A 17,149-nucleotide genomic window follows, 5' to 3' on the forward strand; every position below is an offset into this window, starting at 1 on the left:
TCAATTTGTGCGGTTAAAATGGAAAAATGTATGTATGGAGGCTTAAAAACAGAGAATTTAAAACAGAATACATAAAGGAGACAATGAACACTGTGTTGGGAATGAACTTACTTGGGGCTCGCTTTTCAGTCTCTGGAGAAGGTCCAATTTTTCGCTTCCAATTAATGAAGAGAAGATGTCAATTAGATGGGAGTTCAAGAAGGATAAAATCCGAATCACTCACAAACAAATACAATCCTTTGGAGTGGCCATCGCAATCCCCCGATCTAAACCTAAATAAGCCGAACCCAAAGCCAAAATTAAACAGTTGTGGTCAAAAATTCAAAATGAATAGTATTCCATGCTCGTGGAGAAATGTGCCAAATTTTTTAATTCGATAGAGAAGAGTGGAAGCAGTTATTAAAAATAAGGGTGCCACTAAAAAATAGGTAAAAAGTTCTACACACTTTTCTAGCTAAGCTTCCTTTTCGATACAAAAAAAACACCGTTTAAATTTTGTTTTTATTATTTTTTTTTTAGGATGAAACAACACAGTTCTACGTTTTACCATTACCCATGTTTTGTTGAAAAATCTATCAAAAGTATAGTAGGAATTTACACGAATAACAAAAACTATATCCGAAGGATGAATACTACCGATAAAAGTTAAAGTAGAATCTTACTACGGAAGGCTTTTTGACATTTATACGAGTCTCGAATGGATCTTGTGTGATTTCGTTCTCAAATGTTATTACGATTGATATTGCATGCATTTGTATCTAGATGACTGTGTTCGTTAAGTAGTTGTGCATTTGGAAATATGTGTTTTTTATTGGGGAAAAAATCAATCTGTTACTGTTCATATTATTAAGTTATGTCAATGAAAATGGACTAACTAGGCTTATTTTACAACAAAAAGAAAACCATAGAAAAGATAATTAAGTTTTGCTATGTTTTCACCAAAGGTTTATCTCAGTGTAGACTAAATAAATCTTGTTGGTGTTTCCGCCTTACAAGAAGATTTAAAAATGATTAAGTTTCACAGAACTTTCTAAAATGCAAATGGTGTTCGATGTTCCTTATGTAGTGCAAGTGAGATAGTTTGACTCCCTTTAAACAATGAAGAACTAAATAGGTCAGCACCATGTAAGAATATGCTACTTACTCCATGTTCAATTTTTTTTAATTTGATTAAAACAAATCTATATTTTTTGTACACAAACATGGAAATAAACAGACCATAATACATTATCTGCAACACCAACTCCTCCACGGACCGGAATCGAGTCGAATCAAGATCATATCGCCTCGATTTAACACCACATGTTAATATATTGTTCTGCGAACAAACCCCCTCCTTGAGACAATTGTTAAATGAACTTTTTTTTATAGATTATCATTTTTCAAATGTTTTCTTAACATTTATTCTTGAAAATTTATAAAGAATGCGTACAAATTCTTTTTATCGCTTTTATAATATTCGGCAATATTGGTTTAACAGAAAATCTGATCGAGTGTAGAATATCCTTTTCGAAACTCGGCTTGAAATTTACAGTTTGGTTGAAGTATTTAGAAAGGATATGTCTCTGTAGTTCTTTGGGTCCTAGTAATAGCAGTTTTTATGTAGTGGGAAAAAGGATCACTTTGCTTAATGCATGAAGTACATATGTTAATTCAAAGACTCGGTTATATTCTATTTTGTAACCTCCTTTGTTCAATTCCTATAAAACTCAAACGGAATTCGATCAATAAATGGTGCCTTCTTTGATTTTGGACTGTTTATAACTTCTTCAATTTCTTCCAGTTTTTTATCAATGATCATAGGGCCTCAGTAATGGAAAAGTAGTGAGGTTCGCGTAACGTTGAGGAGTTTATCGAATTTTCACTAACAATTTCAATTCTACATGAGCTATTTTCATACACTTATTAGACTTTTTGGACGTATTTTGTTACTCAAGATCTGGATTAATTGCATTTTATTCTAAAGTTGTTCCAATAAGTTTTTCCCTATAAGAATTTCGAATATTTCTGTATCATCACAACGATTTCAATAATACTGATATTTAAATTCGTAAAATAAAATATTATTTTCTAGGTTATTTTCGAAAAAGTAAAGGTCATAAACAAGTTAGTTTAGGGTATTATAAAATTAAACTAGGTGGCGCAACAGTCCATTGAGGACTAGGACCTAGTGACTTACAACTTTTAAAAATCTTAAGAACTTTAAATAATAATACAAAACTTAAAAATTGTTGAAAGGAATTATTTTTCATAAAAACTGGTTTATAATTTCATGGCATTTAATTTTTAACTTTCCATAGGAAGTTATTGTAATGGGTCCGATTTGTCAAGTTGAAAATTTTGACATTTCTAGACGTTTCAAGGTCCCTAGAGTCGAAATAAAAGATTTTAAGAAAGATGTCTGTGCGTGCGTGTGTACGTCCGTTCGTACGTACGTACGTTCGCGACGTTGTTTTCGTTCTCCAAAAATCGTCATATAATAAGGCAGAAAGATGCAAAAAGGGCTCTCAAGAAAATTGCGTGGGTGGTTTTTTTACCATAGCAGTTTAAAAAAAAAGTGAAAATTTTGGTTAACCCTAAATATCTTACGAACCAAGAACGCTAGAGACTTGAATTTAATTTTATATAATATACTGTAACGTGATCGAAAAGAAATATATTTTTTTTAAAAAATCTATCTAACGGTTTTTTTTTTCTAAATCAAAAAAACTGAAAAAAAAAAATTGTCACCTCCTAAATTTAACGACTAACATATGATTAAAAATATTGGCTTCAAACTTATTTTATTTTACAGAAAATATTGTTTTCGATATTCAGTGATTTTTATATAAAAATCCAACAGTCCGTTTTTCATAAAAAATAAAATCTATAAAAAATAGTACGCAAATTTGGTAAAATTGATACTAGTACATATAGACAAACTTTTAAACAAGACATATCGACAGATGGGATGGGAAGTTATCAGTGTGGGTCGCATCCCAGCCTCTTTTTAACTATTATTTTCGGCAGCTACGAGTTACGCACAGTCAATTTGATTAGTACGTGCAGTTTTTAATCATTTTTTTCAACAATTCTGTCTGTATGGCAATATCTTTTGGAGTTTCTTGTTTCTCAGCATAAATCAGTTACCTAACATAGCCACATAAAAACTTATTGAGAGTCGTTAAGCCGGTGCCGTAAAATAAGGCCAAGTGAAATAAGACAAACTTTAAAACTTTTCCGAAATTAGTCATATTCCACTTTGACAAAGTGAAATAAGTCTAAATTATAATGTGAGATAAGACCAACCTATTTTTATGTAAGGTTATGCAACTTCCCCTGCTTGGGCACACTATAGTATTTTGGGGTAGTTACGAGGTTGAGTGTATTCGAACCATATTTTTAAAAGTGAAATAAAACCAATGAATTCACTGTATTTAAGTGAAATAATGGCAACTATTGAAAATTGGCTTTAATACACTTTACAACAGCGAAGTGAGGCCAATTCTTGAATATTGGTCCCAGTTTAAGAAAAAAACTCCTACTAGAACCGTTTGGCAATATGAGAAAGCGGTCGGACGGTCTCAATTTATTTTTCAGGAACTTTTACTGGTCACTATGCTTCCTCGATAGTGAGGTAGATTCCAGCGCAGATATGGTTACAAAGTTAATTCTTTGTGGAATGTGAAAAAAGAATTCATACGAGCTGTAAAAAGGTATTTAGGTTAAGAGATGTAAGTTTATGTTGTTATAAAGCCAACACGGCTGAGGAAAACCGATATAAAATCAAACAAGCTAGAAAGACCTGTAATGGTCATATTCGACGAACCAAATTTTTGCATGATCAAAAATTAAGCCAAAAAGTACTAAAATGTCTCAAAGGAAGTAAAAATGTATGGTCATTTGTAAAAAAAGTACGAAACACTACGTCATCCTCGGTTCCAACGCTCGTCCACAATGAAACTCCCCATGTAAGCTCGATTGATAAAACCAATTTGCTTGCAGTACAGTTTGTTGTTAATTCGACGCTACTGGAAAGGTTCATTAGTTCTTCTGTTCTTGAGAGCGTTAATGATGTTTTGGGACGAAGCTTACCTGTATTCTGATGTAAAACGTCTCATTTCTTTCAATCGGACAACAGCTATCAGGGTATAAACACCCTATCATTTGAAAAGAAACCACTTAAAGGCCAATCTTGGATTATCAGATCTTTTTTGGTGCACATAAGTATGCATTTGAGTTGCGTTAATGGGTCAAATACAGCTTCATCTAAGAGTATTCTTTATTTAAAGCCAAATATCCTTTTTATTTTGATCATATGGCATTTTATATAAAAAAAAAACTGCTATCAATAAAGGGAAACCCAAAAATATATTTTGGGTTTGAATTAAATATTGCAACATTAATTTTTAACCCAACTTGCTCAGGTTGCTTTCATCTTTAACACTTATCCTATCTTTTTGGTTTAATTTTTTGAAAAGGACAAATATGGCAAAAATGTTTCAATACAATTAATTTAATATTTCCATTAAAGTGATCGACAGAATTAAGTTTTTTTTCCCTACAAACAAAAATACTTTTTAAAAGGATTAAAGTTTTCTTGAATTTGAATATCACTTAATAATCTTTCTATCACATAAGGTTTTTAAAATACACCTCATTAAAGATTTCAGTTTTTCTGCGAAGAACCATTTTTGGTATTCCTGGTTCAACTTTCATTAAGATTTATGTACGACAAGTGAAATCTAACAACTTTTGAAGAGGGCACATTTAGATAACGAGATTCGATAATTTACAAGCGTCGTTCTTCAATTTCAAAAAGTATTATCTCAAAAAACTGACGTGATAGAGTGATTTGAATATTAAGAAACATGACCGTATTGTCGACAAATATTATTTGACAAAACCATATATATAGGTCATATAGTTATTTGCTGATGTAATTTCTAGAATTAATTTGTCTATTCGCTTTATCCTTAATCTTGCTCTTTATAATCCTTCTCAGTATTTTAAACTATACAAGACACGCTTAGAAAAAATCATCGCAGTACATACCAATTTAACCTAATTGATTAACGACTTTTAAAATGGACTCCTAACCCCATTCTCCCATTAAATGCCTTAAATTTGTTCCTTTCCTTTTTATACCCCACCCCGCAATCTGATTTATACTAATATCAATTGGATTCAAAACAAAATCTCTAAATCCTTAATTTCTAGCTTCCTTTTTCTTGTTCTTCAGTCTCTTTTCTGCCACTGATGCGATGGTTGCATGTAATCCCTCAATTCTCATTTTGCAAATGAATTCTCTTAAAATACAAAAATAGAAGACAGCAACAAAATAGAAAGAAGAAAATAAATACATCCCCACGCGTAGATAAAAACAAAAACGAAAACAAATTCAAAAACTAACGTTTAAATGGCCTACAGCACACCATCATCATGATATAGAAAAACAAATTAACAACCACTAAGCTTTTCCGCATCTTCTACTTCGTCTTCTTCTCCTTAGTAGTCGTCGTCTTTTATTTTTCTAAGAAATTCATCAACATCCTTTTGAGCCATTTAACCTTTGCCATATCAATCTAATACCTACAAACACCACCATCATTTCAACCACCACCAATACCGCCATGAAGATCATCCCTTAATGATTATTTAGAATCATTAAGTTGAATTGAAGTCGAGTCAAGTTGATTTGAGTTGAGTCGAGGCAGATGTCTATGTCGAAGTCGCAGTCAAAGTTAAAGTTAAAGCCTATGTGCGTTTGTCAATATCGCCTTAACGAATTTGGCAAAGCATATATCCCACTTTTATATTCTATTTGTTTTTCGGCAGAGGATAAAATAATAGTAATAAAAAGGCCGGGAAGACAGTTAAGGCAAAGTCATTTAGCACTATTCCGAAGATAAGTTCCTTTTTTCCCATCCTACTTCCCGTCTTCCCACCTCACACTCTCTCGCTCACTCGTAAATCCTATATATTATACATGCTACACCTCCGTAGACAAAGAAGAAGCAGAAGAATGTATGTATAAGGTCTCTTAAGCTCTGTGTGTTTCCTTAACTTTCATTAAGGCCAAATGAAATAAACATTACAGCTTTTTGCGTCTTTTTGTGTGTACCGCCATCACCATCACCATCCCCATTACCATCACCACCATAATATTATGTCAAACGCAAACGTATGCATAGCATACGAAGTCGCTCGTACAACCTACATACTCAACTCGTATATCCTTGCCAAAAGGACTCGCGTTAACATACTGAAGCGACACTAAATAAAATAAAACGAACCGAACCAACAGCAAAAAAAATCAATCGACTTCGAGTTCGAATTGCGGAGTTTGTGAGGCTCCCATCCTATTGTGTCAGTTTGTATCTTATGGCGTTTATTTTATGACAATTGCTGTGATGCCCTAAAGGACATTTCTACAGCAATCAAATTGAGCACAGGATAATAGCTAGTATACTATACGATGACGACAAAAGCTATATAGATACCTTATACCTATACCTAGTACCTTTCTTTCCCTTCCCTTGCTCCAATCCGCAGTCTTCAGCCCTTGAAAAAATAAGAAAATAAAGGACGATTTTCGTTGAGCTAAATGCGATATGGTGCGGCATCAGCTGGCGTAAATTATCAATATCCATGAAAGAGTTAATTCCTTGGAAGAGCTCTTCGGCTCTTTGGCTCTTCGGTTGTTCGGTTCTTTTGCTCTTGGGCTGTTCGCCCTAAACTTTTGGTTGATCCTTTATTATCCTTTTTTTGTCGTTTCGTGTTTTGTTTCATTTTATTTTCTCATTTCAAAAGCTGATGGTCGTCGTGTCGTTGTTACAAATGCGAGTGGTAAAAAAAAGGTTTAACTGTTGATAACGAGGAGAAAAAGGAGGCAGATGGGTGCGGGTGCGGGCCAGGGCGTGAGAAAAGAAGCAAAGGTAATGGGAAATGGAGAAATGGGAAAATTCGGGGGCTTAACATTACTATCCACTATCAACCTACACTCCTTTTATTTTTATTTTGCAAAAAGGACGACCGACCGACGAGGACGACGACGTTGCTTGATATTTTTTTCATGTCCACGACAACCAACGACCAAGACCAAACCGGATGGGCTAAAGCAATTGGAGCCCTGGGTGACAAGGACAAGCAAAGGATTGGCTCACAAACATTGTGTGTGTGTACAAAACCCTTTCGGGCTTTCGGGGACACCCAGGTCCTTATCTAGGCAATAACAAACTTGGACTACCTACCCACTCATGGTGATGGTTTATATGAGGATGAGTCAAAGGCAGAACCCAGGGCAAGGGAAAAATCCCTGGTGTTAGCGGTGAGGTGTTAATTAATTACATCTCTCGCAGTAAACAGTTTTGTCCCTTTTTTTAATGGTGGATGGGTTCAAGGCGTATGTAGATTTAGTAAAGCGAAAATATATGAAGGTATATACATAGTTGGCATTGGTAAGCTTTTGGTTTTTCTTTTTTGTTTTTCATTAGGTTTTTACTTTATTTTTTCTTTGTTGCTTTACGTCAGGACCTCTCATTATATCTATCTCTCTGTGTATATCCTTTTTCTTCTTCCACTTCCAAAACCGCATGTTACGTTATGATAATCGGATACTTTGCACACCATTTATATTCCAAGACAATAACAGTTGAGTGGGCATCCCGATCCCATTAGGTAGGTGGAGGAAAATGGAATGAGTCAGCTGATATTCCAGGACATCATAATATTAAAAAGAGTATACAGTTAACATTTTAGGTACACCTTCTAAATACACACAACCTCTGCCTCCACATCACCGCACTCATTTTGTTTATAGGTGTTGGGTGGTAGAGAGTAGGTTGAGGATGGTGGTGTAGCGTGGCGTGGCGTGGCACTAGTGGCAATGTTTGAATTAAAATAAAGGATTTTCATAATATTTGATGTCCTGGTGCTGTGTAATTAATTTAAATCATTTTATGCTTCGGTAATTCTCTGTTGTTTTTTTTTCGTCCTTTTTCCTTCAAAAGAGAAAAGGAAAGAAAGCGACAAATAACGTAAAGAGAGAGAGAGAGAGAAGGAATAAGGGAAAATTTGATCCCTATGACAGTTGATGATGATTCATCCTGGGTTTTTTGTTGATCTAGAGCTCTCCCTGGTTTCTTTTCATTTTCGTCCTTTTTTTGTTTGTATGTACCTATTTCTGAGTTGTTGTGGTTATCCTTGTTATTTTTTCTGCTTCCTTTTTTTGTTTAATCAAGAGTTTCTTTTTGTGTCAATTTATTTGTTGCTTTTAGTAATGTTTGTTTCTTTTTTGTTTATTTTTATGTTGTCCATTTCTATGTTTGGTTTGAGTCTAATTTGTTTTTTAGGTATTTATCCTATTTAAAAAAAAAAGAAGCAAAAATGGAAGGACAAGGAATGTAGTACAATATCAACATAATTTGTATTTGATGAATGAAGTGGTTTTGTACATTTGGATTTTAAATTCTTTAGGTTTCTGAATTCATTGGTCAACTAAAAAGACAGAAAGAGAGAGAAAGTTTTTTGGGATTATAGTGATGAATTATTATTGTTAAAATGAAAAACGTGTCGAGCTTATGGACCTTATGGACAGAGAGAGAGAGAGTTTGTTTAAGAATTTACATGTTAGGTTAGGTTTTACTTTTTTGTGAAAGCAAAAGGGTTTAGTTTTGCTTAGGGTGTCGTAATTTAATTTTTTTAAGGATAATTTTTCAAAGGATCTAAGAGATGTGTTTTATTTATTTAAAGGAAAAAAGGTACAGTAATAATTTTTGTATATTTAAAATGATATCCAAACATATTTTAACAAGACTAACCGCAATTCTGTCCAAAAAACACCTCCCAACAAATACAGCGAAATATATATTTTTTTTATAAACAATAAATAATATTTCATCAACTTAGGGGTTTAAGCTAGTTTTTGCACTTTTTACCAAAAACCACAAATATTATTGTGTTAAAATTGTTGAATTAAGTTCAAAACTAACAACAATTATTTAAAGTAATTTTTTGCTAAGACTCAAAAAACAAAACAGAAAATTTTGTTTTTTTGTAAGAATTATTATACTTCTTTGTAAGTTGACTAAAAAAATAAAAATATATACAATAAGCTAAAACTTTAACCTGTAGTAATACAGACTTAAGTGAAACTCAATGAAAGAGATTTTGAAACTAAAAATATTGAGATAATGGACTCAAAAAATTTGCATTTCTATTCGGTACCAATTCCAGTTCAAAGTAACTGTAGCTTTCAAAGCTGGCTCTTTATACAGAATTGGACCTTTTACAGAACTTAACCTTTCACTAGATTGTCAAGGACCAATTCGCACATTTGCGTTTGTATACATATGTATATCCATTATATATTCACAAATTTCCCCCTTTAGAAGTCTGAAATCAATTGTGGAGCATTGGCATAGATCTTATATTGCTCACATAGCCCCAAATAAAAAAAGCTAAAGGTCTTAACGGTAGTATCCGTTGCTTGATGGTTAGTGCGTTGGACTGTCATGCAAGGCGTCTTGTGTTCAATCCCTGCCTGCGCCACCTAGCTTTTTTCAGGGGACTGTCTCTTCGTACTGTCTCATGTATCAAACGTATAATTAAAATCAAAAAGAACCCATTCTTTCATACTTGTCAATATTTAATAGGAGACAATTTGTATGGCCTAATTTTCTAAATACTGACAAGTCTTCTTGAAATTGATTTTGTACTTTTGAAAAGCTTAATGTCATCAGCGTAAATATGGAAGGATGAATTTTTATGATCGAAAATATGTCATTTATAAATAAAATAAATAAAATTGGACCTATATGGCTTCCCTGAGGGACGCCAAAATTAGGAACAAATTGGTCCAAATACTCATTTCAAAATACAATACTACAAATTCTAATTTTAAATTAAATGAGATCCAATTTGAAAAGTTGATGTTAAAACCTTAATTCTTCAGCTTTACAACTTTTGTATTGTGACACAACTTGTCAAAGGCTTTACTTAAATCTTACTTTACTTAAATCTCTAAATATACAATCAACTTGTCGATTCAAGTTTCAAGAGAACATAGATACTCTCTACGCAGTCATTCAATTTCTCACAAACGTCGGTAATAGAACTCGCAGGTTTATAAGCCTGTAAAATAAATAAATTTTCAGACTCCAGTTTGATCTTCATTCATAGCACTTGAATAAAGGTTAACCTAAAGTCATCGATCATGAAGCAAATAATAGTGTTTTTGTTTGCTAAAAGAATTCCAATATAGAGTCAAGAATTGGGTTTTTTCAGTAAAGTTTCTGCAAATTTAATGACGTCGTGGAGAAGATTGTTTGCACTTTTATGTAGGTACAATATTAGTCTTTGTCTGATTTCCATTTTTTTTTAATCTCTTTTTGTTGCAAAATTCATTTTTTTACCGTAAAATGTTTTTTTTCCGAAAGTATTTATGCAAAGTCATTTGTGGAATACCTCATTCCAAAAATCGACAAGGAATCGACTTACATGGATTTTCGTCAACAGTATAGGCTAAAGAACCAATATTTTCAGTTTTTCTTAGGGAAAACACTTGGCTTCGATTTTTCACAGCACTAACTTTTGCAAAAGCTCAAATTTGTCCACCAATTTTACTATTTATGGTCAGGAAGTTCTTCTACAATGACGTGAGAGGACTTTATTTTTCTGATTTTTTTTAAGGTCCTCAAACCTGTAAAGTCCCCTTAAGCGGCGTAAAGCCTTTACTACACCTATGCTCCATCGTGTACGGTTTCTGGAAATGTGTTTCAGTTCCCTCTAACTCTTGCCAAGTGACGCTGATTCTACCTCGACTGTACTGCACCAAGTGCTTTTTGGTCGTCCAGCTTGTGTGAGCGGAGTTCACTGCATTGCTTAGCCTGTAATACAGTAGTTACCTTTTCGAAGAGTATGTCCAATCCATTGCTACATACGTCTTCGTATTATAGATTCTATAGGTTCCTGACCTGTCCTTCTATGAAGGACCTCATTTCAAATATGGTTTGGTAAGAAAATCCTTAGGATGTTACGAAGACATCTATTCCTGAAGGTTTGCAGCTTTCTCTTGTTATGGCTGAAGTAACCTTCCAAGTGCTGCACCCATAAAGAAGCACAGATTCGACATTTGTGCGAAACAGTCGTAGCTTTGTTATTTATTCCTCCAAATTTTTGACAACATACCGAACGCCACTTTTGCTTTTGGAGATATAGATGGAGACAAGCATCGCTTATCACCAAGAAAAACAATATTGGCGACAGAATACAGGCCTGTCTGACTCCGTTTCGGATCTCAAAGTCATCCAGGCTTCTTTTATTAGCGGATGAAGCAGCTCGCTTGATGGCGTTGACGCTGCTTGTAAAAGCTCTGCGGGAATTCCATCAAGTCATACCGCTTTGTTGTTCTTAAGTGCCTTAATTGCCGCAACGATCTCATCTTTACTGGGAGGTGCGGTGCGGATTCGGAGATTAGTTTATTTAGGTGCTTCAGAATTTATCGGCTGCACCTTTTTTGCAAACACTCGGTTTAAAACCGAGGAAAAGTGTTCTTTCCACCTTCTGACTTGTTCATCCACCGAACTTATCACAGTACCGTCTACTTCTTTCACCTGGTGTTGCTTTGAGCTGTGTGTACCGGTCAGCTCTTTGGTTATTCTACAAACAGTCCCGCTATCGGACTTGTTTGCAGCATCTTCCGATTCTTGCCCCATTGTGTTGATGTACTTACGCTTGTCGCAGCGGACACTGCGGTGAACCTCTCTCTTTTTCATGCGATACGAGGACTCTAGCTCGTTTCTTGCTTTCTCTTGTGCAGCAGTTATTCGAACCCTTGGCTTCTTCTGAAAGCCAAGCGTTGTTTCTTCCTTTTTTCCGACCGACTACTCTGTCAGCACCTGAAATGAAAACATTTTTCACAGCATTCTAATGGTGTTCTATGTCGGCATGTACTGTGCTGATGATTGTTCTCATTTTGTGTGACAGGTGGTCCCTAAATTGCTCCATGTCGTAGGATCCTTTAGTCTGGCAATTTTGAATTCGGGGGCTATTGTTGTTCCGTTGGAACTTCGAATTAATTATCCGAGACGTAATTTCAGTTTCTGTACCGGGATGGTGTCCATTTACGAAGAGTGCTAATCTCCGTAACCTATACTGAAGAGTCAGGAAACTTCACACGTGATCTCTTTCTTAATTCTGATGTTGATGTCGTTTGTGTCACCGAAACATGGTTGAGAAATGAAGTAAGTGACGAATTGTGCAGATTAGAGGGCTATCGTACTTTTCGGTTAAATAGACTTGATCGTGTTGCGGGTGGTGTGGCAATATTTGTTAAATCTGTTATCAAATGCAAACTTAAGTTTACGTCCGACGCAGGTAGCAATCTTGAATATATGTTCATTGATCTTCTGGGCAGTGACAGTAGTCTACTTTTAGGGGTTATTTATAGGCCAAATAGGTACATAGACTTTTCATCTCTTTTGTCAGTTATAGAAGAAGTCTCGTTGGGTTTCAGTAATATTGTATTATGCGGAGACTTCAATTGCAACTTGTTGAATACCAATACTTTGACTGATAGCATGCGATCGCTCAGTATAAGTCCAATTAACACCACTAATCCAACTCATTTTTTTGATAGTAGGGCAACTCTGCTTGACTTGTTTCTTGTAAGTGACATAGACGATGTAGCCTTGTATGATCAACTTTCCGTACCTGCCTTTTCAAAACATGACTTAATTTTTTTAACAATCAAATTTAATCTCGAATATTGTGACAAAAAAATATCATACCGTGACTTCAAAAGTGTTAACTTTCAGTATCTTGAAGATCATACTAGACTCATCAATTGGGAGGGTATATTTTCTATGCATTCCACTAACGAACAATGGCAATGCTTAACAAATAATATCCAAACCCTTTTCGATACTCATGTTCCTTTGAAAACAAAAACTCTAAATTCTAATGATAAACCATGGTTCACGCAAATATTAGACTGTTGATGCAACAACGAGATAATGCATATAACAACTGGAAGCGATATCGGTTGACCGAATTGCGACGCATGTTTTGATCACTACGAAACAAAGTCACAGCTGAAATCCGTTTAGCCAAATCTCAAATTTTGTCTAATCAACTGAGTTCATCATTAAACGGACCTAAATTGTGGAGGAACTTGCAAAATGTTGGTATTTATAAGGCAAGAAATATGCCTACTAACGATGTTGATGTAAACTCACTTAATAAAACTTTCATCTCAGTTCCATCAACCGTTCGACTTTCTCTGATATCATTTTATTTAGGGAACATTTAGATCACTCTTGTTTCAGTTTTTGTTCGGTGGATGCTGCCGATGTTGTTGAAAGTCTGCTTTCAGTTAAGTCAAGTGCTGTCGGTCTGGACAATATTAACCCCAAATTTTTAAAAATAATCTTGCCAATTTTATTGCCTTACATTACATACGCATTTAATACTATTTTGATGTCTGGAGTTCTTCTGGACATTTGGAAGTCAGCAAAAATCATACCACTTCCTAAAAATTCTAAAGGATCTGAATATAGACCTAACTCAATTCTACCCTATTTGACTAAAGACTTTGGGAGAATTTTACAGCGACAAATCAACGCTTACCTTACAGCAAACTCTTTGCTCACTCCATAACAATCTGATTTTCGGAAGTAGAACAGCTGTACAACAGCACTACTTTGCGTGACCGATGTAACTTTCTTCGTCTTGCTCGACTTTTCTAAGGCTTTTTACACTGTCAACCACGTAATTCTGTGTAAAAAACTTATGCAGCAGTTTAATTTTTCGGCAAGCTCTGCTAAGCTCGTTTATTCTTACTTGTATAACAGAAAACAAGCAATTGAAATTGGTGACTGTCCATCTAGTTTTTTACCTATTTCGTCCGGTGTTTCTCAAGGTTCGATTTTGGGTCCTCTTCTATTCTGTATCTATGTAAATGAACTTCCAGGTCTAATCAAAAACTGTTCCTGTCATCTGTACGCCGACGACTTTCAACTTTATTTCAGTTGTCCCCTGGGACTTATTGAGCATGGTGCCACTAATATCAATGAGCAGCTTGATACTATTTCAAACTGGTCTCACTTAAATGGTCTTAATCTCCATCTGCATAGTAATCTCCAAAAAGATTCTTGATCTCTCTTACTTTCTTCGATTTTGTTATGATCGTGTATCCAATTTTGCTACCCTGCTGCTGGATATGACCTTTGATAATTACATTAAACTTAGTAGTTTGTTGCTATTCACTGATGTACTGCTAACACACCAACCACAATACTGTTTTGACAAGATATATTTCCCTACCTCTAGTAGATCTCGTCAATTGATTCATACTCGCTTCTCATGTTTAACATCCGAACGTCAATTCTTTATAAACTCAGTCCGACTCTGGAACTCTCTTCCTCGCGCTATTATGGAAATCCAAAACGCTACAAGAATTAAAAAGGGTCTTAAAGATCATTTTTCACATAGCATTTAAATACTTGAATTATTTTTTGCAAATGTATACATGTGTGTATTTCTGATACTCTAACTTGTTCTTTTTTCACATTACTTAGCTTCAATCGTGTATTATAATATTAGATACTGAATTATTAGCTTGCTCTATCAATTTATATTATTAGCTTGTAACTATTTTATAAGATATTGTATCTTACAGTTATTAAGTATTCACGAATAAATTAAATGAAATTAAATTAAAAATGAAATAAAAAGTACGTATCCGCCACAGTGAACTTTTTTATATTATGAAGTATATTTGTTTAAGTATTATTTTAAATAATATTTTTATTGGACCATACTAAGAAAAACTAAATATTAAACATAGTTTTTTTAGGCGGGCATTTTAGACCCCCTCTAAGAGCCTCTGAATCCAAGTCCTAAAGAATGCTGTTAAAAAAAGACTCATATTTATATTTATTATTATTACAAGGCTATCAAATATTGAATCAAGTAAATTTGTTGTTGACTTTGGCCAAGATGTAGACATATGATGAAAATTATTCTTGTTCGCTGATTGTCTAGGTGATTACATCATAAATAGCAAGCCAATTATTTATCGATTTGTAACGAATAATTTTCTGTTTTGATGGTTTATGTTAAATTTATTTCTTAATAAAAATACACACATTCTGCTCATGGTCGGACAATATATCTGGAATTATAATTACTTAAAATATTTACAATACGTTACACCTGGTGAAACATTGAAACAATTCCGGAAAGTTCTCTTGAAGTTTAAAATTATATACAAAATATTTAAACTAGATTTAAAATATCCCCCTAAGCACAATGTCAAATCTACGAGTTAAAAAAGGACTCTTTGAAAAAAAAAAATCACAACAAAAACTGCACCAACACATTCAGATATGTCGTGCCTCCAACATCCTTGAACTCAATAATGAAACAAAAATATCCTCCCATCCAATTTACAAAACAAATCTCTTTTTAAACGAACAAAATAAAAAAAAAAATACAAAACACTGAACTCGTAGAAGAGCGAATCAATATTCAAATCTATTTGATCATCTCCTCGTTAACATGTCTACAATTTCGTTTTATTTTATGTGTTTTTATTCTGGATTTTATTTTATCTTTTTTCTTTATTCCATTTTATATTTCAGCACACAATCAACCTGTGGGATCATTCCATTTACCATCGTCGTCGGACAATGACAATCCAACAATAGCACCGAAATTCCTCTCCCGAGGCCATCTTTACAAAGTGATTGTCGGTGAGACCATCGAACTGCCATGTAAAGTTCAAAATCTCGGCTCCTTCGTTTTACTATGGCGAAAAGGATCGTCTGTCCTTACTGCAGGACATTTGAAAATCTCTCGGGACTCTAGATTTAAAATTGTCGGAGACTATAATCTACAGATAAATGGTGTAAAGACTCAAGATGCCGGCGATTATATTTGCCAATTGGGAGACCAAGAGAATCGTGACCAAGTCCATACAGTTGAGATTTTAGGTAAGCAGAGAAAGAGAGTTATATAAGTTTAAGGATTGATATAGGAATATGAAAATTATCCTTGAATGAATATATTTTATGTTTCTTTTTTATATGTTTTATATTATATTTAACGTTAAGTAAGCCCTTCCGGAGATTGTTTATGGATATATTTTAAAATCCCTTATTCCAAAAGAAAAAATCGAAAAGCCCTAAGCCCCTGGCTGTCTTTCCCTCTGATGAATTGAAAAATTGTTTAAATATTTTCTTGTATTAAAATTTTCATTTCCGGTGGATTACCCTCGATTGTGAACGATGTGAAACGAACCGAAACAACAACCAAAAATAAAAAAACCGAACTCACAAAAACCGAACTCTCTAAAAATGAATAAAAAAACCACCTCCATCTTCCTATGCTGATGCTACTATCATCGAATACCACCTCCATCTACAGTACCGCCCACCTTAAGAGCCCTGCCACACAATGGACAAGTGACAGCACGTAAGGGCAGTACGGTAACATTGGAATGCAAAGCATCTGGGAATCCGGTGCCAACGATTTTCTGGTTTAAAAAGGACGTCTTCTCCGGGCCAACACATCTCTCGGATAGTTCAACACTAATCTTGGAGAATGTCGACCGACATCATGCCGGCATATATCAGTGCTCAGCAGATAACGGTGTCAAGGAAAGGGTCTCCATGGACATCCAGCTGACCATATTGTGTAAGTGAAACTATTTTCCAATTTGTTAAATTTTGTTGTAGTTTTAAGAGGAACAGGAGAAGGAGTTAAGGTGAGGACTACCCTCTCACTCAGTTGGTGATATGTACGACCGACGACGACGTATGTTTGTAGATTTTAGGAATGTTCGATAGTCAAATGTATTTTTGAATGGGGTTTAGAAACGAACTCAAGAGTGTCTCTTGTTTCATTTCTTTGTTTTTCTTCTGTTTTGGCTATCCCACAATTCCAATCTGAAATCGAATTGAAAATGTACTAAGTTCGGTCCCCCTCCCTACCTAGGTCGGTTTTTCGGTACGGTGGTATAGAAATGTACCAACGGTAAGGGTAAGTCTCAAGGTACGAATGTGTATGTTTGGGTCTTTGACTTATTTTTGAGGTTTTTGGGAAGAATTCAAACTCGAAATGGATGACTATTTTGTAAATCGATTAGAAAAGGTGGGCACCTTAAGTT

At 34.5% G+C, this 17,149-nt stretch overlaps 1 protein-coding gene across 1 annotated transcript; it reads left to right on the top strand.

The window, feature by feature from the left end:
- The first annotated feature begins 9,173 nt into the window (after positions 1-9,173).
- On the top strand, positions 9,174-16,777 carry LOC129951229 (lachesin-like). The gene is made up of 4 exons (XM_056063296.1): positions 9,174-9,222; positions 15,624-15,974; positions 16,408-16,677; positions 16,719-16,777. The coding sequence occupies exons 1-4, from the start codon at positions 9,174-9,176 to the stop codon at positions 16,775-16,777; spliced, it is 729 nt and encodes a 242-aa protein (XP_055919271.1).
- Positions 16,778-17,149: the final 372 nt, after the last annotated feature.

The sequence above is a fragment of the Eupeodes corollae genome, chromosome 1 (genome assembly GCF_945859685.1).
Source record: "Eupeodes corollae chromosome 1, idEupCoro1.1, whole genome shotgun sequence".
Taxonomy (NCBI): Eukaryota; Metazoa; Arthropoda; class Insecta; order Diptera; family Syrphidae; genus Eupeodes; species Eupeodes corollae.

Bases quoted from the DNA above. Each gene is read 5' to 3' on its own strand.
- LOC129951229 (XM_056063296.1), top strand. From the start codon at position 9,174: ATGGACTCAAAAAATTTGCATTTCTATTCGGTACCAATTCCAGTTCAA. The intron at 9,223-15,623 runs GTAACTGTAGCT...TTTATATTTCAG, and splicing joins GGTACCAATTCCAGTTCAAA to CACACAATCAACCTGTGGGA. The intron at 15,975-16,407 runs GTAAGCAGAGAA...CTCCATCTACAG, and splicing joins CCATACAGTTGAGATTTTAG to TACCGCCCACCTTAAGAGCC.